This window comes from Balaenoptera ricei, chromosome 9 (assembly GCF_028023285.1).
Source record: "Balaenoptera ricei isolate mBalRic1 chromosome 9, mBalRic1.hap2, whole genome shotgun sequence".
NCBI classification, from domain to species: domain Eukaryota; kingdom Metazoa; phylum Chordata; class Mammalia; order Artiodactyla; family Balaenopteridae; genus Balaenoptera; species Balaenoptera ricei.
The window spans coordinates 45,774,756-45,799,903 of NC_082647.1; the positions used below are offsets into that span (position 1 = coordinate 45,774,756).

General features: G+C 39.7%; 1 protein-coding gene across 8 annotated transcripts in view; it reads left to right on the forward strand.

The window, feature by feature from the left end:
• PDE1C (phosphodiesterase 1C) overlaps nucleotides 1–25,148 on the forward strand; it is a 522,865-nt gene that overhangs the window by 395,289 nt on the left and 102,428 nt on the right. For all 8 annotated transcript variants that reach the window (XM_059932718.1, XM_059932721.1, XM_059932720.1 and 5 more), the window contains 3 exons: nucleotides 18,534–18,647; nucleotides 20,463–20,645; nucleotides 21,578–21,644. In XM_059932718.1, the coding sequence (XP_059788701.1) occupies nucleotides 18,534–18,647; nucleotides 20,463–20,645; nucleotides 21,578–21,644 (364 nt within the window). The remainder of the gene's footprint in view (nucleotides 1–18,533; nucleotides 18,648–20,462; nucleotides 20,646–21,577; nucleotides 21,645–25,148) is intronic.

Sequence of the window (25,148 nt, forward strand, 5' to 3'; positions counted from 1 at the left end):
AGTTTTTTTCCTGTAATTGGTATCTAGTCTCATAGCATTGTGGTTGGAAAAGATACTTGATACGATTTCAATTTTCTTTAATTTACCAAGACTTGATTTGTGACCCAAGATATGGTCTATCCTGGAGAATGTTCCATGAGCACTTGAGAAGAAAGTGTATTCTGTTGTTTTTGGATGGAATGTCCTATAAATATCAATTAAATCCATCTTGTTTAATGTATCATGTAAAGCTTGTGTTTCCTTATTTATTTTCATTTTGTATGATCTGTCCATTGGTGAAAGTGGGGTGTACTATGTTTGTGTTACTGTCCATTTCCCCTTTTATGGGTGTTAGCATTTGCCTTATGTATTGAGGTGCTCCTATGTTGGGTGCATAAATATTTACAATTTTTGTATCTTCTTCTTGGATTGATCCCTTGATCATTATGTAGTGTCCTTCTTTGTCTCTTGTAATAGTCTTTATTTTAAAGTCTATTGTAAAAAAAAAAAAAGTCTATTGTGTCTGATATGAGAATTGCTCCTCCAGCTTTCTTTTGATTTCCATTTGCATGGAATATCTTTTTCCATCCCTCACTTTCAGTCTGTATGTGTCCCTAGGTCTGAAGTGGGTCCCTTGTAGACAGTATATATACAGGTCTTGTTTTTGTATCTGTTCAGCTGGTCTATGTCTTTTGGTTGGAGCATTTAATCCATTTACATTTAAGGTAGGTATCAATATGTATGATCTTATTACCATTTTCTTCATTGTTTTGGGTTTGTTATGGTAGGTCTTTTCCTTCTCTTATGTTTCCTGCCTAGAGAAGTTCCTTTAGCATTTTTTGTAAAGCTGGTTTGGTGGTGCTGAATTCTCTTAGATTTTGCTTGTCTGTAAAGGTTTTAATTTCTCCGTTGAATTTGAATGAGATCCTTGCTGGATACAGTAATCTTGGTTGTAGGTTCTTCCCTTTCATCATTTTAAATATGTCCTGCCGCTCCCTTCTGGCTTGCAGAGTTTCTGCTGAAAGATTAGCTGTTAACCTTATGGGGATTCCCTTGTATGTTATTTGTTGCTTTTCCCTTGCTGCTTTAATATTTTTTCTTTGTATTTAATTTTTGATAGTTTGATTAATATGTGTCTCGGTGTGTTTCTCTTTGTGTTTATCCTGTATGGGACTCTCTGCACTTCCTGGACTTGATTGAGTATTTCCTTTCCCATGTTAGGGAAGTTTCCGACTATAATCTCTTCAAATATTTTCTCAGACCCTTTCTTTTCCTCTTCTTCTTCTGGGACCCCTGTAATTTGAATGTTGGTACATTTATTGTTGTCCCAGAGGTCTCTGAGATTGTCCTCAATTCTTTTCATTCTTTTTCTTTATTCTGCTCCCTGGCACTTATTTCCACCATTTTATCTTCCAGGTCACTTATCCGTTCTTCTGCCTCAGTTATTCTGCTATTGATTCCTTCTAGAGTATTTTTAATTTCAGTAATTGTGCTGTTCATCACTGTTTTGGTCTTTAGTTCTTATAGATCCTTGTTAAATACTTCTTGTATTTTCTCCATCCTGTTTCCGAGATTTTTGATCATTTTGCTATCATTACTCTGAATTATTTTTCAGGTATGTTGCCTATTTTGTCTTCATTTATTAGGTCTTTAAGGTTTTTACCTTGCTCCTTCGTCTGTAACATATTTTTTTGTCATTTCTTTTTTTTTTCTTTTTGTTGGGTGGGGCTGTATTCCTGTCTTACTGGTTGTTTGGCCTGAGGCCTCCAGCACTGGAACTTGCCAGCAGTTGGATAGAGCTGGATATTGGTTTTGAGATTAGGACCTCTGGGAGGCCTCACTCCGATTAGTATTCCCTGGGGTCTGAGGTTCTCTGTTAGTCCAGTGGTTTAGACTCGGATCTCCCACCACTGGAGCTCAGGCCCGACCTCTGGCCTGGGAACCAAGATCCTGCAAGCTGCGTGGTGCAGCAAAAAAAAAAAAAAAGAAAGAAAGAAAAAAAGGAGCAGTAAAATATCAAAGAATAAAAAACAAAATAAAATTAGAAAGATAAAAAAATTAGAAGAAACAAAAATATAATTGAAACAACTGTAACAAGGTAAAATAAAACCACAACAGAAAAAAGAAGAAAAAAAGGGGGGGGGGGTGCCGGGGAAACAAGCCAAAAGGAGAGAGCTATAAGAAAGTATAAAGAATAAAATAAAATTAGGAAAATAAAAAATATATTAGGAAAAATAAAAATATAAATGAATCAACAACAATGAATCAGCAAGGTAAAACAGAACCCCAAGTAAAAGAGGAAAAAAGGAAAAAAAAAAGCCTTGGCTATGTGGGTGGAGTTTAGGCAGGGGCGGAACTTAGGCAGAGGCGGAGTTTAGGGATGGGTGGGACCTAGGCTGGTGGGGGGTGACGTTTGAGCGTGGGGCGGGCTCTAGGCTTAGGACCCATGCAGCCAGAAAAGGTCTTGGGGTCGCGATCTGTGCAGGGCAACGTTCTAGCATGGAGTGGGGCCTCTGCGTAGGACCTGCAGGGAAGGGGAGAGGCAGCACGTCCAAAGGAGGGCCTCTGGAGTGTGGGGTTCCAGAGTTTGGTGGTAGGGCCCTGAGTGAGGGTGTGTGGGCGGGGTTTAGGCCCAGTGCATTGGAGGGGGGTCTCCGAGTGTAGAGGTCAGGCCCTGGTGGGGGTGTGGGGCGGGGGGGGGGCTTGGGCTCTGCACGGCAGGAAGGAGGCTCTGAGGGCAGAAGATCAGGCCTGGGAGCCCAACAGGCTTCCCGGTGCCTAAGTGGACAGGGAAAGCACTGGCTGCATTCCCTTCCATTCCTTCGTGTCCCTCCCCCCATCTCCCCCAGGGTCTCCCCTGTCCCCGCTGGACCCCTAACCGTGGGTGGGTCCCACTGGGTGTAGGAACTCCTCCTCTCCCCCAGCTGCCCCTCAGGGGTGCTGGTCCTAGAGGTCTGGCCTTTACTTTTGCTCCCCCTCCCCCTTCCCTCTGTTGCACTCCCTCAGGACCCGCATGGCTGGAAGGGGCCTCGGTGGGCAGAGGATCAGGCCTGGGATCTCAGCAGGTTCCTGGGCACCCAAGTGGGCAGGGGAAACCTGGCCATACTCCCTTTTGATCCTCTGCCCTCCCAGTGCTTCCCCAATTTCCCCCTTGGGGCATGGGATCCCTTCCCCTCCCCCAGCCGCCCCTCAGGGGCACCAGTCCTGTCCCACCTCCACTTCTCCTCCCCCTTCAGCTCCCCTCGCCCCATGTCCTACTCAGTCACTGGGGGTTCCTCCCGTCCCCTTAGGTGTCCGTGGTCCCCACCGGTGCCTGGTAGATGCCCTAGTTGTGTGGAGACACGAATTCTGCATCCTCCTAGTCTGCCATCTTGACTCCGCCTCCTGTCCTGTAATTCTTTTCTTATAATGTCCCTGTTTGGTTTTGGAATCAAGAGTATGTTGACCCTGTAAAATTAGTTGGAATATGTTTCTGCTTTTGCTTTTCTCTGGAAGACTGTGCTATTTCCTCTTAGAATGCTTAGATGAATTCATTGATAAAGTGATTTAGCACTACAGTTTTCTTTGTGGGAAAATAATAAACTATGGATTCAATTTCTTCAATAGATACAGAAATATTCATATTTTATCTTTTTCTTATGTCCATTTTGATAAATTAAGTTTTCATGGAATTTTCCCATTTCATCTAAATTTTTAAATGTATCTGCAGAAGAGTATTTATGATATTCTTTATTACAGATCTGTAGGATCTATAGTAATATTTTTTTATTCTTGATATTGTTTATTTGTGCCTTTTCTCTTTTTTCTTGATCAGTCTTGCTCGGCTTTTTATTTTATTAAGCTTTTCAAAGATACAGCTTTTGGCTTTGTTGATTATTTCTGTTGTTAAGTTTGTTTTCTACTTAAGTTTTGTTTTTGTGTTTATTTTTTGCTATCTTTTACTTTCTTTGGATTAATTTGTTCTTTTTAAAATTTCTTGAGGTGGATAATGAAATCACTTATTTTCAGATTTTTAAATATTTCTTTTCAGATATTTAAATTTGTCCGTTTAATGCTCTACATTCCCTCTAAGCACTACTTTACTTGAATGCCACAAGTTCTGATATGTCATATTTTAGTTAACATTTAAAATTATTTTCTGTTTTAATCTTTGACCCATGGTTATTTAGAAGTGTATTCCTAAATTTCCAAGCATTTGGAATATTTATAGACATTTTTTGTTATTGATTTCAAGCTGAGTTCCACTGTTGTCAGCGAACATTATCTGTATGATTTCAATTATTTGAAATTTGTTGAGGCTTTTGCTATGACCCAGCATAATGTCAGTTTTGATAACTGTTACATGTGTACTTGAAGAGAATGTTTTATTCTGCAACTGGGTGTAGTGTTCACTGGGTGTAGTGTTCAGTGCATGTTCAGTTACGTCAGTTTTATTAATGATGTTATTTAAAATCTTCTATAAACTTACTGATTTTTTTTTTACTAGTTAATAGCTTATATAGAGAGGTATATAAAAATAGAGATATGAACCTAGGTGCCGAATTTTTTTTCTTAAGTGAAAAAGTAATTAGAGGCCAATAATTTATTTAAATCTCTTTGTACGTCTGCCTTAAGGATGTGTAATTGAGAACTGAAAAAGCAAAATTTGTTTACTTATGGCATTGACAAGGGGGTAAAATTTACATAACTGGGCTATTCTTGCCAGTCATTATTTTTGTTGGTATTCTTGTTTTTGGTTTGGAGGTCACTAAATCAGGAAACCACATACCTAAAACAAGCCCTTTCCTAGAAATTACTAAAAGCAGTGATCCACACTGCTTAACCATATTCCTGCAACACCTTATCAAAGTGCTATCACAGGAGAAATGATATTCGTACTCCACTGTTCAGGGTACCAGACAAGCCAAATTACAACAAAAATATAGAATCTCCCCACTCACCAAGGACCTGCACTCCTCTACTCTATTGCTAGATTGATCTTTCTAAATTGCCAATCTTATCACACCACCTCCCACCCCATTTAAAAATTCTCCAGGGACTCCCCGTTATCTCCAGGAGAAAATGAAATTTCTTTAGCATGGCCTGCTAAGCCCACCAGGGTCTGACTCCGGCCTTGTTCTGAAGTTTTATCTCTTCATGTCCCCTGAGTTCCAGCCACCATGGGATTCCTTGAATGGATCACCGTCTTCCGAGTGCACCATTTCTCTATCCCACCTTTCTTGCCTGGATGATGCCTGTGTGGCCTCAGTTCAGCTCTGATGTCACCTCTTCTAGGGAGGGCCTTGTTACTTGGAGATTCCTCTCCTGTGTGCTTTCTTAGCACCCTTGTCACGCTCTGCCATCACGCTTGCTGTACTTGCACGGTAGGTGCTGATTAGCTGTCTGTCTTGCCTAATTGAGAGGAGGCACTACATTGTCCCCCTTTGTATTCCTGGAGCCTATCACAGTATCTGCATTCAGAGAGCGCTCAGTCAATGCTGAAGGGATGTTTCAAGTACCACAATGTTAATTATAGAAACAAACAGATCGCCAGAAAAATATTCAGATGGCATCACTGGGTGACGTTAAAACATAAGCCTGAAATCCCATTTGGAGGAGTTGTTTCAGTTTACTTTCTATGGCATTTAGGTAAGTGGCAGGGAGGGGAGTGACAGAGGAAACAGGTGTGTGTAAATACACAGAGACGCCTTTGCCTTACAAATACACGGATGTGATGAACTGAGATGGTGATTTTTTTTATTCAAATGAGTTTTTAGGACACATGATTCATTGGGACATGTACGGGAAGTGCTGTAAAGGATCCAGTTCCCTTTGACATTCTTTGAAACTAACAAAGTCTGTCTGAGACAACAGCCGTTGGCGGCCACGCTGGCATTTTAGGAGCTGCTTATCCATTCTCAGGAGGAATAACCTTGGGCAGAATGGACAGATGTAAGAAAGTTTGTTTCATGACTCTTTATTCCAATTTATTTTTGCTTGTTCTTTTCTGATTTCATTCCAGCTCAGCAAATGTATGTGCTCTCAAGGCATGGTGTTGAAGGGTTTTGGGGGCCTCACTTGGGTAGGGAATAATGCCAAGTCCATTGTAGGGCAGTTTTCTAAGTTAAGAAGTTGAGTCCAAAGGTTGCTTCCTAATAAAGTCAACCCCGTTGGTCCTAGAAATTATCTTTGTGGAAAAAAAGAAGACTTTGTCTCTTCCACTCCAACAACCTTTCAAGCTCCAGAATACAGTGTGTGGGCCTTGCCTCACTTAGTTTCTCTCTTCCAACACTTTTCTACATCCCAAATAATGACATAGTCTCCAAGCAACTCAGCATCCATCCAGGACTTGCTCCAGACCTGAGGGCACTAGGAACCGAAGTGATGCAGCATTTTATCATATGCCTTGTAGCAAAGAAGCCTAGAGAAAGCAAAGAGTTTATGTGGAGAAATGAAAGATTCGTGTAAAGATGCAAGGGCTCATCCACAATGAAATTATACACTCTCTTCAGAGAAAGACATCTTGCCAAAGTTTGAAAGTGTAAGCTATTCCTAAAACGGTGTTGCGCTTCTATACTGGAACTATTATCTGGCAGCCACAGTGACAGAAATGGATGGAGTGCTGGAAACTATGAACATTCACTCAGAAGAGAAACTCTATTGTTATTTTTGTTGTATTATATGTTTCCCTTCTCCCTCCCTCCCTCCCTTCCTTTAGGTGCCCAGACCAAAAATCCTTTTGAATAGTATTAAAAAGCTAGATGTACAGACTGCAACTTACCGTGGGACTTGTCCTTGGGGACATTGGCCTTTTAGGTAAATGAATTCACATAGAAAAACATCCAGACAATCTTTACTAGGAAAACAAAGGAAGGCATCTGAGCCTTCCTGCTTAGCTAGTCATCTCCAAGTTTAACAAAAATACTTTGTAGTATGGGTATGAAGGATCTTGGCTATTTTTAGACAACCCTTCTTAAGATGGATTGAGATCTAGGGCAAACCTGCACTCTGATGGCTTGAGATCTAGGGCAAACCTGTACTAGGGAAGGGTGCCTCCTTATTCCCAAAACTTTAGGACATTTTTCAGTTTTTGAGACTAGTTGGTGACTAGTGGTGAAAGGCTAATTTGAAACTCTTCTGCCCACAAAGCAGCAGTTTTACCAAGAGGTAGATGGTAGGTGGCAGAGTCGGGTGAGGGTCAAGGCAGGATGTTCCAAGAAGGATAAAGGATTGGAGGAGAGGGGCCAGTGGAGCAGCACCCACCTGAGTGATACCCTAGAACTCAACAATATTTGAAAGTAGGGACATCTGGAATTTCCTAGGGTTTGTGTGGCAGCTACATAAAGCAGAAAGCTGGCAGCTGTGTGGACAGGGACAGCTGTAGCTTATACCTGTGACAGGTGCTAGTTCAAATAGGAGCTGGGTATATAGAAAGTTGGTCACTTTTTTTAAAAAAAAGTTCTTATAGTCTTTTTATTGTCATGTTTTGTTTCTTTTTCATTTCTTCTTCTCTCTCAATATGTTCACTTTTATTACATTATGATTTCAGCTTTCACCTTTGTTTCACAGATCTGTTTTCTTGAATTTTATGGAACGCAAAGCAGATGCTCCCTAAAATTTACTTGTGTTTCCTTTAGTGAATCTTCTTTTGAAAAGTGAGTCCTTCCTCTGCATTTTGAAGACTATTCTCCACTTTCTCTATTGCTGAATCTTTCTGTAGATATATTTTTTTCCTGTTTAGTTGTCCTTGAATAAAGAGAGGTGAATGTTGCTGGGTGTTTTCCATAAACTCTGTGCATGTGTTGTCCTAGGCTACCTTCATGTCTGCCAGGGTGTTGGTGGATCTTCTGCTCATCTCATTAACTAGAGAGATGGGAGTAGATGTGAATTTCTAGTATGTCTTATGCATCCCGAAAGTACTTTATTCTGTGTCATTTCATCTCTGGCTTTGTCGAAGCCACTGGGCTAGGGGTTTGCTTCTGTTTACAGCTTTCTGTTAGGTCAGACTTTTGCACTGGATACATAAATGTGGCCATGCCTAATGTCTGTCAGGCACTACTGGTGACTACATCTGGGGGAGGCCTCACACTGCTGATTTTCTGCTAATTATGGCATAAAGTCTGGGACTTTCTGGGGGAGATGATTTTCAGTGCTGCTGATCTGAACTGCTGAGTGGGAGTCCAAGTGATGCTTTCCCCGAGAGCACTACTCCTGCTCTGGCCTAGGGTCCTGGATGACATATTGCAGGATGATGTGAGGCTCTTCACGACTCAGTTCCCCCAATATTGTGCTTTCCCTGGAGTGGGAATTGTTAATAGTAATGGCTATAAAGTGATATTCCATATAATGTTCTTAATAATTTCAATTTTTTTCTGAATGATTATAATTAGTTTTTAGTCCATAAAAGTGACATAGGAAGCATTTACACTAGGAATAGGAGCTTGTCTTAGGAAAAGAAGATGTATCAGTCATTTTCATGTGCAGTTGTCCTTGTATAGTTAGCATTATATTTCATCTACCACTCATTTTTAATCTTTTTAAACTACTTTTCCATGTTGTTAAGGTTGGCTTTGTTAAATCTTGGTCATGAGTCAATTTATTTATTTATTTATTTATTTATTTTTAACATCTTTATTAGAGTATAATTGCTTTACAATGGTGTGTTAGTTTGTGCTTTATAACAAAGTGAATCAGTTATACATATACATATATCCCCATAGCTCCTCCCTCTTGCGTCTCCCTCCCACCCTCCCTATCCCACCCCTCTAGGTGGTCACAAAGCACTGAGCTGATCTCCCTGTGCTATGCGGCTGCTTCCCACTAGCTATCTATTTTATGTTTGGTAGTGTATATATGTCCATGGCACTGTCTCACTTTGTCCCAGCTTACCCTTCCCCCTCCCTGTATCTTCAAGTCCATTTTCTAGTAGTTCTGCATCTTTATTCCCATCTTGCCCCCAGGTTCTTCTGATCTTTTTTTTCTTTTTTTCTTTTTTTTCAGATTCCATATATATGTGTTAACATACGGTATTTGTTTTTCTCTTTCTGACTTACTTCACTCTGTATGACAGTCTCTAGGTCCAGCCACCTCACTACAAATAACTCACTTTCGTTCCTTTTTATGGCTGAGTAATATTCCATTGTATATATGTGCCACATCTTCTTTATCCATTCATCTGTTGATGGACACTTAGGTTGCTTCCATGTCCTGGCTATTGTAAATAGAGCTGCAATGAACATTTTGGTACATGACTCTTTTTGAATTATGGTTTTCTCAGGGTATATGCCCAGTAGTGGGATTGCTGGGTCATATGGTAGTTCTATTTTTAGTTTTTAAAGGAAAATCCACATTGTTCTCCATAGTGGCTGTATCAATTTACATTCCCACCAACAGTGCAAGAGGGTTCCCTTTTCTCCACACCCTCTCCAGCATTTATTGTTTCTAGATTTTTTGATGATGGCCATTCTGACTGGTGTGAGATGATATCTCATTGTAGTTTTGATTTGCATTCCTCTAATGATTAATGATGTGGAGCATTCTTTCATGTGTCTGTTGGCAGTCTGTATATCTTCTTTGGAGAAATGTCTATTTAGGTCTTCTGCCCATTTTTGGATTGGGTTTTTTGTTTTTTTGATATTGAGCTGCATGAGTTGCTTGTATGTTTTGGAGATTAATCCTTTGTCAGTTGCTTCGTTTGCAAATATTTTCTCCCATTCTGATGGTTGTCTTTTCGTCTTGTTTATGGTTTCCTTTGCTGTGCAAAAGATTTAAGTTTCATTAGGTCCCATTTGTTTATTTTTGTTTTTATTTCCATTTCTCTAGAAGGTGGGTCAAAAAGGATCTTGCTGTGATTTATGTCAGACAGTGTTCTGCCTACGTTTTCCTCTAAGAGTTTGATAGTGTCTGGCCTTACATTTAGGTCTTTAATCCATTTTGAGTTTATTTTTGTGTATGGTGTTAGGGAGTGTTCTAATTTCATTTTTCTACATGTAGCTGTCCAGTTTTCCCAGCACCACTTATTGAAGAGGCTGTCTTTCCTCCACTGTATATTCTTGGCTCCTTTATCAAAATAAGGTGACCATATGTGCGTGGGTTTATCGCTGGGCTTTCTATCCTGTTCCATTGATCTATATTTCTGTTTTTGTGCCAGTACCACATTGTCTTGATTACTGTAGTTTGTAGTATAGTCTGAAGTCAGGGAGCCTGATTCCTCCAGCTCCATTTTTCTTTCTCAAGATTGCTTTGGCTATTCGGGGTCTTTTGCGTTTCCATACAAATTGTGAAATTTTTTGTTCTGGTTCTGTGTAAAAATGCCATTGGTAGTTTGATAGGGATTGCATTGAATCTTTAGATTGCTTTGGGTAGTAGAGTCATTTTCACAATGTTGATTCTTCCAATCCAGGAACATGGTATATCTCTCCATCTATTTGTATCATCTTTAATGTCTTTCATCAGTGTCATATAATTTTCTGCATACAGGTCTTTTGTCTCCTTAGGTAGGTTTATTCCTAGATATCTTATTCTTTTTGTTGCAGTGGTAAATGGGAGTGATTTCTTAATTTCACTTTCAGATTTTTCATCATTAGTGTATAGGAATGCAAGAGATTTCTGTGCATTAACTTTGTATCCTGCTACTTTACCACATTCATTGATTACCTCTAGTAGTTTTCTGGTAGCATCTTTAGGATTCTCTATGTATAGTATCATGTCATCTGCAAACAGTGACAGCTTTACTTCTTCTTTTCCAATTTGGATTCCTTTTATTTCGTTTTCTTCTTTGATTGCTGTGGCTAAAAATTCCAAAACTATGTTGAATAATAGTGGTGACAGTGGGCAACCGTGTCTTGTTCCTGATCTTAGTGGAAATGGTTTCAGTTTTTCACCATTGAGGACGATGTTGGCTGTGGATTTGTCATATATGGCCTTTATTATGTTGAGGAAAGTTCCCTCTGTGCCTACTTTCTGGAGGGTTTTTATCATAAATGGGTGCTGAATTTTGTCAAAAGCTTTCTCTGCATCTGTTGAGATGATGATGTGGTTTTTCTCTTTCAATTTGTTAATATGGTGTATCACATTGATTGATGTGCGTATATTGAAGAATCCTTGCATTCCTGAGATAAACCCCACTTGATCATAGTGTATGATCATTTTAATGTGCTGTTGGATTCTGTTTGCTAATATTTTGTTGAGGATTTTTGCATCTATGTTCATCAGTGATATTGGCCTGTAGTTTTCTTTTTTTGTGACATCTTTGTCTGGTTTTGGTATCAGGGTGATGGTGGCCTCATAGAATGAGTTTGGGAGTGTTCCTCCCTCTGCTATATTTTGGGAGAATTTCAGAAGGATAGGTGTTAGCTCTTCTCTAAATGTTTGATAGAATTCCCCTGTGAAGCCATCTGGTCCTGGGCTTTTGTTTGTTGGAAGATTTTTAATCACAGTTTCAATTTCAGTGCTTGTGATTGGTCTGTTCATATTTTCTATTTCTTCCTGGTTCAGCGTTGGAAGGTTATGCATTTCTAAGAATTTGTCCATTTCTTCCAGGTTGTCCATTTTATTGGCATATAGTTGTTTGTAGTAATCTCTCATGATCCTTTGTATTTCTGCAGTGTCAGTTGTTACCTCTCCTTTTTCATTTCTAATTCTATTGATTTGAGTCTTCTCCCTGTTTTTCTTGATAAGTCTGGCGAATGGTTTATCAATTTTGTTTATCTTCTCAAAGAACCAGTTTTTAGTTTTATTGACCTTTGCTATCATTTCCTTCATTTCTTTTTCCTTTATTTCTGATCTGATCTTTATGATTTCTTTCCTTCTGCTAACTTTGGGGGTTTTTTGTTCTTCTTTCTCTAATTACTTTAGGTGTAAGGTTAGGTTGTTTATTTGTGTTGTTTCTTGTTTCTTAAGGTAGGCTGGTATAGCTAGAAACTTCCCTCTTAGAACTGCTTTTGCTGCATCCCATAGGTTTTGGGTCGTTGTGTTTTCATTGTCATTTGTTTTAGGTATTTTTTGATTTCCTCTTTGATTTCTTCAGTGATCTCTTGGCTATTATGTAGTGTGTTGTTTAGCCTCCATGTGTTTGTATTTCTTAGAGATTTTTTCCTGTAATTGATATCTAGTCTCATAGTGTTGTGGTCGGAAAAGATACTTGATACGATTTCAATTTTCTTAAATTTACCAAGGCTTGATTTATGACCCAAGATATGATCTATCCTGGAGAATGTTCCATGAGCACTTGAGAAGAATGTGTATTCTGTTGTTTTTGGATGGAATGTCCTATAAATATCAATGAAGTCCATCTTGTTTAATGTATCATTTAAAGCTTGTGTTTCCTTATTTATTTTCATTTTGGATGATGTGTCCATTGGTGAAAGTGGGGTGTTAAAGTCTCCTACTATGATTGTGTTACTGTCGATTTCCCCTTTTATGGCTGTTAGCATTTGCCTTATGTATTGAGGTGCTCCTATGTTGGGTGCATAAATATTTACAATTGTTATATCTTCTTCTTGGATCAATCCCTTGATCATTATGTAGTGTCCTTCTTTGTCTCTTGTAATATTCTTTATTTTAAAGTCTATTTTGTCTGATATGAGAATTGCTCCTCCAGCTTTCTTTTGATTTCCATTTGCATGGAATATCTTCTTCCATCCCCTCACTTTCAGTCTGTATGTGTCCCTAGGTCTGAAGTGGGTCTCTTGTAGACAGCATATATACAGGTCTTGTTTTTGTATCCATTCAGCCAGTCTATGTCTTTTGGTTGGAGCATTTAATCCATTTACATTTAAGGTAATTATCGATATGTATGTTCCTATTACCATTTTCTTAATTGGTTTGGGTTTATTATTGTAGGTCTTTCCCTTCTCTTGTGTTTCCTGCCTAGAGAAGTTCCTTTAGCATTTGTTGTAAAGCTGGTTTGGTGGTGCTGAATTCTCTTAGCTTTTGCTTGTCTGTAAAGCTTTTAATTTCTCTGTCAAATCTGAATGAGATCCTTGCTGGGTAGAGTAATCTTGGTTGTAGTTTTTTCTCTTTCATCAGTTTAAATATGTCCTGCCACTCCCTTCTGGCTTGCAGAGTTTCTCCTGAAAGATCAGCTGTTAACCTTATGGGGATTCCCTTATGTGTTATTTGTTGTTTTTCCCTTGCTGCTTTTAATATTTGTTCTTTGTATTTAATATTTGATATTTTGATTAATATGTGTCTTGGCGTGTTTCTCCTTGGATTTATCCTGTATGGGACTCTCTGTGCTTCCTGGGCTTGATTAACTATTTCCTTTCCCATATTAGGGAAGTTTTCAACTACAATCTATTCAAATATTTTCTCAGTCCCTTTTTCTCTTCTTCTTCTGGGACCCCTATAATTCGAATGTTGGTGCGTTTAATGTTGTCTCAGAGGTCTCTGAGACTGTCCCCAATTCTTTTCATTCTTTTTTCTTTATTCTGCTCAGCAGTAGTTATTTCCACTATTTTATCTTCCAGGTCACTTATCCTTTCTTCTGCCTCAGTTATTCTGCTATTGATTCCTTCTAGTGAATTTTTAATTTCATTTATTGTGTTGTTCATCTCTGTTTGCTCTTTAGTTCTTCTAGGTCCTTGTTAAACGTTTCTTGTATTTTCTCCATTCTATTTCCCAGATTTTGGATCATCTTTACTATCATTATTCTGAATTCTTTTTCAGGTATACTGGCTATTTGCTCTTCATTTGTTTGGTTTGGTGGGTTTTTGCCTTGCTCCTTCCTCTGCTGTGTGTTTCTCATTTTGCTTAACTTACTGTGTTTGGGGTCTCCTTTTCGCAGGCTGCAGGTTCGTAGTTTCTGTTGTTTTTGGTGTCTGTCCCTAGTAGCTATGGTTGGTTCAGTGGGTTGTGTAGGCTTCCTGGTGGAGGGGACTAGTGCCTGTATTCTGGTGGATGAGGCTGGATCTTGTCTTTCTGGTGGGCAGGTCCACGTCTGGTGGTGTGTTTTGGGGTGTCTGTGGCCTTATTATGATCTTAGGCAGCCTCTGTGCTAATGGATGGGTTTGTGTTCCTGTCTTGCTAGTTGTTTGACATAGGGTGTCCTGTACTGTAGCTTGCTGGTCATTGAGTGGAGCTGGGTCTTGGCGTTGAGATGGAGAGCTCTGGGAGATTTTCACCATTTGATATTATGTGGAGCTGGGAGGTCTCTTGTGGACCGGTGTCCTGAACTTGGCTCTCCCACCTCAGTGGCACACCCCTGATGCCTGGCTGGAACACTAAGAACCTGTCCTCCACACAGCTCAGAATAAAAGGGAGAAAAAAAGAAAGAAAGAAAGAAGAAGATAAAATAAAATAAAGTAAAATAAAATAAAATAAAGTTATTAAAATAAAAAATAATTATTAAGAAAAAAAAATTTTTTAAGTAATAAAAAAAAAAAAGGGACAGAACCCTAGGACAAATGGTAAAAGCAAAGCTATACAGACAAAATCACACACAGAAGCATACACATACACACTCACAAAAAGAGAAAAAGGCAAAAATATATATATGTTGTTGCTCCCAAAGTCCACCTCCTCAATTTGGGATGATTCGTTGTCTATTCAGGTATTCCACAGATGCAGGTACATCAAGTTGATTGTGGAGATTTAATCCGCTGTTCCTGAGGCTGCTGGGAGAGATTTCCCTTTCTCTTCTTTGTTCGCACAGCTCCCGGGGTTCAGCTTTGGATTTGGACCCGCCTCTGCGTGTAGGTCGCCTGAGGGCGTCTGTTCTTCGCTCAGTCAGAACGGGGTTAAAGGAGCAGCTGCTTCGGGGGCTCTGGCTCACTCAGGCTGGGGGGAGGGAGCGGTACGGAGGAGGCAGGGCGAGACTGCGCGGCAGAGGCCGGCGTGACGTTGCAGCAGCCTGAGGTGCGCCATGCGTTCTCCCGGGGAAGTTGTCCCCGGATCACGGGAGCCTGGCCGTGGCGGGCTGCACAGGCTCCCGGGAGGGGAGGTGTGGAGAGTGACCTGTGCTCGCACACAGGCTTCTTGGTGGCGGCAGCAGCAGCCTTAGCATCTCCTGCCCGTCTCTGGGGTCCGCGCTGATAGCCGCGGCTCGCACCCGTCTCTGGAGCTCCTTTAAGCAGCGCTCTCAATCCCCTCTCCTCGCGCTCCAGGAAACAAAGGGGCAAGAAAAAGTCTCGACTCTTCTGCAGCTCCAGACTTTTTCCCGGACTCCCTCCCGACTAGCTGTGGCGCACTAGCCCCTTCAGGCTGTGTTCATGCCGCCAACCCCAGTCCTCTCCCTGGGATCCGACCGAAGCCCGAGCCTCAGCTCCCAGCCCCCGCCCTCCCGGGCGGGTGAGCAGACAAGCCTCTCGGGCTGGTGAGTGCTGCTTGGCGCCGATCCTCCGTGCGGGAATCTCTCCGCTTTGCCCTCTGCACCCCTGTGGCTGCGCTCTCCTCCGTGGCTCTGAAGCTTCCCCCGCTCTGCCCCCCGCAGTCTCCGCCCGCGAAGGGGCTTCCTAGTGTGTGGAAACCCTTCCTCCTTCACAGCTCCCTCCCACTGGTGCAGGTCCTGTCCCTATTCTTTGTCTCTGTTTTTTCTTTTTTCTTTTACCCTACCCAGGTATGTGGGGAGTTTCTTGCCTTTTGGGAGGTCTGAGGTCTTCTGCCAGCGTTCAGTAGGTGTTCTGTAGGAGTTGTTCCACATGTAGATGTATTTCTGATGTATTTGTGGGGAGGAAGGTGATCTCTGCGTCTTACTCTTCCACCATCTTGAAGCTCCTCTGGTCACGAGTCAATTTAATTGGAGATCCATGAATCTATCCTCCTTGAAAGATCACTGTCCTAGAGTTGGCCTTAAAGTTTTTTTGTTTTTGTTCTTATTTTCTGGAAAAGCATATTAATGATGAAATTTTGAGCTTGTCCACAAATGAGAATGTATTTGTTGGCTTCACATATACATGGCAGTCCTACTATACATAGGTAGATATAGATATCTTGAATTATACCATATTTTTTTCAAAAACTGGTATTGTTATTAAATTGCTTTTTGATATTTGGCATGGTTGAAGTCTTATGGCGAGCTTGAATTTTTGTTACTTTGTAAGTAATATATTTTTTTCTCAACAATTTTTGCCTTTTGTTTTTTTATTCTTGGAGTTAAAAAATTACAACTGCATATGTTGGATTTCTTTTTCTGGTTTTATTTGATCCCTTTTCATCTACTTATAAAGGTTTTTCTTCAGTCTAGAAAACTTATTTGATTAAAGCTGCTTCTATTTGTTTATTTCTTATTTCCCTCTTGTAGGAAGAGAGAATTATCTGGTTCTTACTTCTGTTAGTTTTGTAGTTTCCCTCATCATTTTTTATGTTTTGTCTTCTCCTCTTAGGTTTTGAGAGCTGAGATGTGTCCTATTAGGGATTCATGTCAATTCCTGGTAGAATCTTTAAGCCCCAAATCAAGGGAGAAAATTTTTAGAAAGTTTAAACTTACCCTCATTTTTCCTTGCCAGTGGAGAGTCAAAACAGGCTGGGGGTAGTTGGGCTCCTGGAGGTGAGAGTCAGAATTGGAGGCAGACTTAGCCAGGAATGTGTTTTGCTAAAGAGCTTCCATTTCTTATTTGGAATAACTCTCAGGGCTTGCCTCTGCAGTCTCCCCATTGTTTGGCAGGCTGGCTGTCCACTGTGTGTGAGGGACTGATAAACCCTTCCATGCCAACTCCCTGTCTCGCACTGCCTTTGAAACCAGAACACTTCCTAATGCTGCTAATGGGATCCACAGGCTAACCCTCACCTCCAAGCCTGCAGAGGCCTCTGCTGATTTCCTTTGCATATTTCTCTTTTGCATGTTGGAGATTCACAAGTCAGATAGCCACTACCCTCAATCTAATTTCCTCTGTATTTTACATCACTGAAATTCCTGGGAATTTATTTTGTATGGCTGACCCTCTTGCCTACTTTTTAAGGGTGATCCTGAGTTTTTCCTCTTTCTTTATTGTTGATCATTTTCATGTAGATCTGGAGGGGAGTAGTTTATGCCTTGCAGAGAAGTTGACCTGTGCTCTCTTATAAATGCAAATCCGAGGATATTTGGAAGTCAGGAAAGTGGGAGCAGCCTTGGGAAATGGAGACTTGATAATAATCTTAAGTATCCTGATAGCATGTTTCTCATCTGGTTACCTTTGATGACCAAGGTCACTGAATAACAACAATGACAATAATGATAACAAATGCCTTTTAAAAAACAACGGGGAAATGAGGGAAGTTGGTCAGAGTACAGACTTACAGTTGTAAGAGAAATGAATTCTGGGGACCTAATATACAACCTGGTGGTTATAGTTAGTAAGTACTGGTTTTAAGTATTGTATACAAAAGTTGCTAGAATAGTAAATCCTAAATGTTCTCACCAGAAAAAGAAATTAAATTTATGAGGTGTTGGCTGTATTAACTAGCCTTACTGTGGTAGTCATTTTGCAACATATATGTGTAGCAAATCATCATGTTGTGTAAGGACACAATGTTATATATCAATTATATTCAGTAAAGCTGAAAAAAATTACCAATCGTAGGTCACATGGTTGATGTGACTACATCAATAGCAATTTGATTGAATCTTTATTTCAACCTAGGAAATTTGGTGGTTGCTTCTTCATTTTATAGCTGACATTCAGCTATTGCCTGGGATTGCATAGCTAATACTCCATGATGTACAATTCAAACCCAAGGTTGTCCTCAAAGTTTCTGTTGTTTGCTGGCTGTCAAAGAGCCTGAAGAGTTGTCCAATCTCCATATCTCTGTGGTATTTACAGTGTTCCCAGTTGCTGGTCTTTGATAATCTGTTGGCATTTTATTGCTCTCATATGTACTGAGTCCTTCTCTGTGGGGATAGTGTTCATATACATAAGAGGAGAGCATGTTTTATTGTTTCTCTTATACTGTCTGGAACTCTTGACTAGCAGTGGGAAAGGTCTTGTCCTCAGTACCTTGGTTTGTCATCCATCCTCCTTAAAAAAAAACAAAAAACAAAAACCAAAAAAAAAAACTAGGGTATTTATCTGCTCCTAGAGGAATTCTTCCTGTCCAGTAAAACAGTTTGCCTTCATGTATTCCTTATGCAGCCCTCTGTGGTTATTTTGGTGGTCTAAGTCTCCTCACCTGTCTTGGAACATGTGTGGGCCATGGGACTGCTATTCTCTATGGTCACAGCTGAACAAAGTACCTGCAACATAGCAGGATCTCAAGCAGTGTTTGGTGATGTTGTTGCTGGTCATGCTTTACTACATCCAGTTAGAACCAAAAAAAATACGAAAATCAGAAGAGAAGCAAAATCACTGATAATTTAGGAAACTCTTAGCAAGATAAAAGGTAGTTAGAAAGTGTTGGGGGCTGTCAGTGCCTGGTAGATGAGAATATTTTTGTTCTTGATTTAGAGTGGAAAAAATGTGTGCATTTATTTTATAACTTGCTTCTTTGAGAAATACTGGTCAGTTCCATCATTAGATTTGTATTTTCCTTTCAGATATATCGGGATAAATAAAAACATTTAATGGCTATAAACTGTGTCCCTCTAATTGTAGGATTATCTTTGGTTTCCTCTAATTGTTTTTCCTCTATTCTAATTGAATCATGTCTTTTCCCCCCAGGTTACGGTCTTTGGTCAAGCAATTAGAGAGAGGGGAGGCTTCAGTGGTAGATCTTAAGAAGAATTTGGAATATGCAGCCACAGTGCTTGAATCCGTATACATTGATGAAACCAGGTAAGCTAAAATGACAAGAAGTTGATGTGGTAATATAAATTTTCTGTTATATGGCTTTTCTGAAATGTCCCCCATGGCATGCAGGAGGTAGCATTCAAATGATTGGTCTTGGAGCTTTAGTTTTCACAAACAAATGGGGTAGATTTGGACATCACATATCCTCTGTACATGCTCATTTATAAAAAGGAGCTAAGAACTTATCTCTCACATGCCCATTATGACAGTGAAGTAAGAAAATGTAAGAGGAAAAAAAGTGATTTTAAAACATCTTACCAGATTTTTAATCAAATGTAGAATTCGACTGGAATTATTGCATATTATTCATCTCAGCCTAAAAATTATGTTCATGTTTTAATTTACATTATCTATCTGTAAATGGAAGCTCCTGAAGAGATGGAGAAGCATTTGTTCTCTTAAACACCCAGTATTCCTCCCTTAATCCTTAGGTATGTTATTGATTTACTTAGCAGACCCTCTCCACTTGAATTATCCATAAATACTAAAGCACTTACGGTTACTATTGTAAAATGAATATGAAAGTAACAAAATTGCTTTTCTTTAGAAAAATGTGGAAATGGTAAACATGAAAGGCTTTTCTTCTTTTTTCTATTTCAGACAAGCTTCTCTGTTAGTATTTGTGTTGTATTACTTTTCTATGCCAAATTCTAATCCAAAAGGATTTCCCAGTAATCTTAAGAATCGTGTGGCTTGGTTTTCGGTGATATGCTTGGTTCCTAATTTAAGGAAATTTGATACCGTAGTTTTTTCCCAAATGTTACATTTTTCTCCCCTACCCCCCAATTGATGGGTCTAAAGGGAAAAAAAACAAAACAGAACTTTCCATTGACACCTGTTTTTACTGCTTATTTTTAGTAGGGCTTAGTATAAGTATAAAATACAACATTCAAAGTTTTATTGTAATTTATTACTACTTATATTCTGTTCTAGCCTGACCTATGAACACATTTGAAAAATCTGCTGAGCACACCTGACAGATGACTTAAATCACTGTGCTCAAATAAAGAACTGCATTGTTTTGGAAATTTTGCTTAAATTTAGACATTTAAGTTTCTGTAATGTCCTAACAAACTAGAGAGAATAGCAGTTGATATTATTTGGGTTCATTACTTCAGAGGACTGGGTTGATGTGATTTGGGTAATACTTTGCAAAGTCTTTCTTTTTCTTTTTTAAAATTTATTTTTATTGAGATGTAATTGACATGTAACATTGTATAAATTTAAGGTGTACAATGTGTTGACTTGATATATTTACATATGACAATATGATTACCACCATAACGTTAACTAACACCTCCTAATTATTATTTTTTGTGGTGGGAACTATTAAGATCTAGGCTCTTAGTAAGTGTGAAGTTTATAATGCAGTATTGTTGTCTATAGTTTTTAAGTGCCATTATTTTTAAAACAAAATAATGCCACATGGCCATCTATGAAATAAACCTCCTGGTGAATGCATTTTTAAATGGAAGGTTTAGATTCCATTCAAATTCCACAAACCATCTAGGAATAAAGATACTGGGTGCTCCTGAGTGCAATGTGTCTGGGACCTACAAAGCCTGAGATGAAGTATATTTGACTTTCTCTGATTCCTTTGTTCCTTTGTCCAGCCTGAAAAACAGATGGTGGGCTTTCACAAGCCTTGCCAGTAAGGTGCTGGATTTTTTTGTGGCCCATTTATTTTGGTTTCTTTGCACCTGTGTATGCAGGTGGGGTGGAGAGAAGGAACAGCTGCTTTGAACAGAGAGCTCTAACTTCAGATTTAATCTGTGTCCTGGTTCTGTTTCTTGGGTTCAGGAGACTCCTGGATACGGAGGATGAGCTCAGTGACATTCAGTCAGATGCGGTGCCTTCTGAGGTCCGAGACTGGCTGGCCTCCACCTTTACACGGCAGATGGGTATGATACTCAGAAGGAGTGAGGAGAAGCCGCGGTTCAAGAGCATCGTCCACGCAGTGCAAGCTGGGATATTTGTGGAGAGGTAAAGATGGCTGTCATTCAGTGACCAAAGCAGCAAAAGGGACACCAGTTTCTAATCACCGAAGGCTTTGCTTTGATGTCGTTTTGGTATCTTTATACATGCTGAAAACTCTAGGTGGAAACAGACAGTCTTGAATGAGAGATGGCAAAAACGTATCTCCGCAGCATCATTAGGACGAGCTTTTGCCTTTGCTTTGAATTCTTTTTGTTAATGTTAACTAGAGAAGGTTTAGTTTGAGTTGAGTCTCTAATTTTTAAAGAAGGACGTCTCATCCATCATCATGTGACACATATAGATGATGTCTACATTTGGAACAGGTCAGGGATGCTTTGTTGAGGGTACTGAGCCAGGGAGGAGTCCATTCAAGGTGTTTGAGTTGCCCATGACACTTTCCAATTTTGTAAGTCACTTTGCTCTCTGAAATTAAATTGCCCCCCTTCCCCAGAAATGGATTCCAGAAATCGATTTATTCTTCCTACAACCCTTATCACACAATTACACGTTTTAGAAATGCCATGGTCAGCTCGAAGTTCTCTCTAGTTTTTGACAGTTCTAAAGAACAAGCTCTTCTAGATGGGTTGCCCATAAGAGTTCTTTTTCAGGTTAAAGTACTACATTACATACTGTCTGTGCTATACTATAATTCACTTCCAGAAGAAGAGGAGACCCATTTTAATAATTTAATTTCCAATTTGGGGCACATAGACTTAATTTTTTTTATTTCCAATGCTGTACATGTTTGGGATTGCTTTAATTTCATTTCATAGGCCACTTGAATGACTATGAAAAAGGTTATAAAAGAAATTTTAGGCTCCGTGGGTCCATCAGATGACATGACTTCTTGTTAATTGTCAGTACTGGTATAAGTCTGTGGCCTGCTAATTCTTCTTTGTAAGACATAATATTGCATTTTTCCCTTCTGACTTTGCCAGAATGTATAGACGAACATCAAACATGGTTGGACTGAGCTACCCACCAGCTGTTATTGAAGCATTAAAGGTAATACCAATGAAAAGGTCTTATAATGTTCAAGGTACCTTATAAAAAGTACAGTTAAATTTCTTGTTAGAAAATAAGAAATTTTCATTTACAATTCTATTTACAGTTTTCCTAGTCATTCCTGACTTTTTGCCTTCATTATCTTTTTGCTATTCATTCTAACAGTATCACTATCTTTTCAGCCTTTGTACTGCCAAATTTTTAAAAAATCGAACTCTGTGTGGATTTCATTTCTTTCTACTCTCTTGGAGTGGTTTAGTGATCTGTATAGTGATCTGGCATTATGAGACTCAGTCTGACTTTGGCTGTAGGAGAGCAAATTTGTACTGGTTATAAATATTCAACATTAAGAGGATCTTTGGTGATTATAATTCTACCATTATCTGCTTACCTGCTCTATATCCATTTTATAGATGAAGAACCTAAGACTCAGTGAGACTAAAAAAAAAAAAAAGACACAGAGGCAGAACTGAGGTTTGATACCAGAGTTCCAGGCACATAGTAAGCTAAGCTCTCAGTAACATATTACTGCATGAAAGTATGTCCCCCAGAGCCCTTGTCCTCTTCATATATCCTACTGTTTTCCCAAGTCACTCACTGAGCCCAGAAGTTCCATGGGAAGTCACACAGATGCTTGAGTTTAAAGGGGCTAAATCCTGCAAGATGACTCCCAATCAGACAAGCTCTTGGAATTGTATAGAGTATCTCTAAGAGCCCCCAAGTAGATGTAGTCCTGTAGAAGTGTGTTCATTCAGACCCATTGGTCTAAGGATATCCCAGCTGTGCTGAAGCTGAGTTGACTTCTGGATTTGAAGGAGGGGCCGTGCTAAGGTTCAGGATCACAGAGCTGGTTGACATTGCCTGGCGTCTACACAGGGAGTTGTGTCAACTTGCTCAGGGGCATCCCAGCATTCCGACTCTTCTTAAAGCTATTTTAGTCTTTCTCTGAAACCTGAAAAGTGTATTCCTGACGAAATTTTCAGAAGATAATTTAAATTCTCTTTTCACAGAATCAGAGGTGGGAGTGCTTCTTGATCAATTTAATGTCAAGAGAGGGCCCTTGAGGGTCATTTTGATTTTATATTTCATAGTCCCTTTCTCTTGACTCAGAGACATTCACTAGCTGAATTTGGGAGACCCTATATATTCAGATCCTCAGTTCTCCATTTTATGTTTCTTCTTAAGTCATCTAGGACAGCAGTCCCCAAACTTTTTGACACCAGGGACTGGTTTCATGGAAGACATTTTTACACGGGCGGGGGGTAGGGTGGGGAGGGTGGTTCAGGTGGTAATGCGAGCGATGGGGAGCGATGGGGAGCAATGGGGAGGGATGGGGAGCGGCAGATGGAACTTCGCTTGCTCGCCCGCTGCTGAACTCCTGCTGTGCGGCCCAGTTCCTAACAGGCCACAGACTGGTACCGGTCAGAGGCTGGGGGGTTGGAGACCCCTGATCTAGGACAGGTAGGGTGCTCAGGAGGGAAACAGCAAGAAGACACATGTTTTCTCTCCCTCCTCTTCAACCCCCACTCTAATGCCCAATAAATCATGGTGTAATTTACAGCAACGTTTCCCATTTAATCTGTGAAATCACTTCATGAGATCTGATGTTTCATAACACCCACTATGAAGTTGCATTGATTTTCATAATTGAACCCGAAACATTCAGTGAAAATCTTGGGAACATTAAAAGCATCTTTTATCCTTAATTTCTTCCTTTATCATGAACATAAATACAGGTGATTATACCAGTACTAAGAAATTTATGAAAATATTTCTTCCAAATTGGAGCATCTTTTCTATGCAGAATAATTGAAGAAATGTGGAACAACCTGTGATGTGCATGAATTGTTGTTTTATGCTTAGGGAAAAGTAATTCTCAGAGGCACACATGTTGGCTTTCTGAGGGGAACGTTACCTTGATGATTCAGACAAAAAGTAAATAATAACTCTCTGAATTGCTATCCTTCTCCACACTATTGCTGATATGTACAGAAGGCTAAAGCTGTTGTTTCTCTTGGTTGTATGCTCTGTTTACTGCAGAAGTTCAAGACCTTTTTACAATGTAATATTTTTCTGCATCCCTAGACTCCAGTTTTATTTTCAGTGGATTGGAGGTGAATTGGAGATATGACGTAGATTCTTTTTTTACGTAGTGCCTGTTAGAAAAAGGTTATTTTCACTCCACTGCCAGCAATTTATATGGAATCACTATTGTTTTCTTCTATTACAGAAAATTTCCCCAAAGCCTGAGAGAATACAAGTCAATAAAATAATCATCGTGCTACTGTCATGTTTACCTTTGTGATTAATGTAAGAACATGGCATAAAATAACATTTAAGTAAAGAGAATACTTAACCACCACCAATTCCTAAATTTTAAATATGTTGCAGTTTTGTTCTTTTTATTTGTTTCCATGCAATGAATACTTATTTCTAATTTGGGGTGTTTTATCTCTAACCTTCTAAGGTGGTGTTATTGGAAATGTAGAATTGTGCTGTTCTTTAGAAGGGCATCTGTTGTGTGACTCAGGAAGAGACACTCTGGACAGACTCCAGGTTTAAAATGGGAGGAAATGAGGAGGTTCAGGCTTTCTTCACTTTAGACTAGTAGGAAATTCATGCAGTGTTTCCACAGGAATGGTGCTTGGGCCAAATTTGCTAAGAAAGGAAGAATGGTTTAAGGTGCTTGTTAAAATGCAGATTCCAGGCCACAAGCCAGGATTCTGCAGAGCCCTCCACCAGAGAATCGACATTTTTTTCTGAGTACCCCAGGTGGTTCTAAAGAACACTGAAATTTGAGAATCACAGCTAAGACTTCCCGAAAATGAGGGGCTGGAGTGAATGTCTATCTCACTGTCTATATTTACTCATCCTTCTGTTTCTCTAAGACTTAATATTCAGAATAAATCTTGACTTTTTACTATGATAATCTCTTGATTTCCAGTGTTAGAGAGCTTTTCTCTTTTTCATTCATTCCAGTGAAGAGGATTAAAAATTGTCAGATATGACAAAGGGTTTTCCTATCTACTGAGTTGTCAGTGGACTTTTCTTTAGGACTATTGGCTAGACAGTGGCTGTCATGACAATGTCAATTACAGTAGCCAAGGTGAAGCTTTAGGTCTTGGATTAATCTTAAATGACCCCACTGTCTATGGCCTAGGCCCTATTGGGGTATTTAGGGCATGAGGCTTGGGTCACAGCATGTATTCATTGAGTTTACAATGTCATCTGTCAGTAATGGTATCACTAAGGGGTTTCAGTGGGATTATTACCTTGTTCTGCTACCAGTTGGCATTAGACACTTCATTTCATCTCTCTGAGGTTGCCATCTGTGAAACTGGGGAAAGTGATACCCGTTTCTAGAGTTGTGAGGGTTTGCAAATGTGTATCAACACTTCCCACTGTGCCTGGCACAGAAAATGTCCTTAATACTTGTAGCTATTTCTTTAGTTATTATAGTGGAGGAGAAATTATTGAAGGCTGAGGTGAGGTTACCACTAAGTG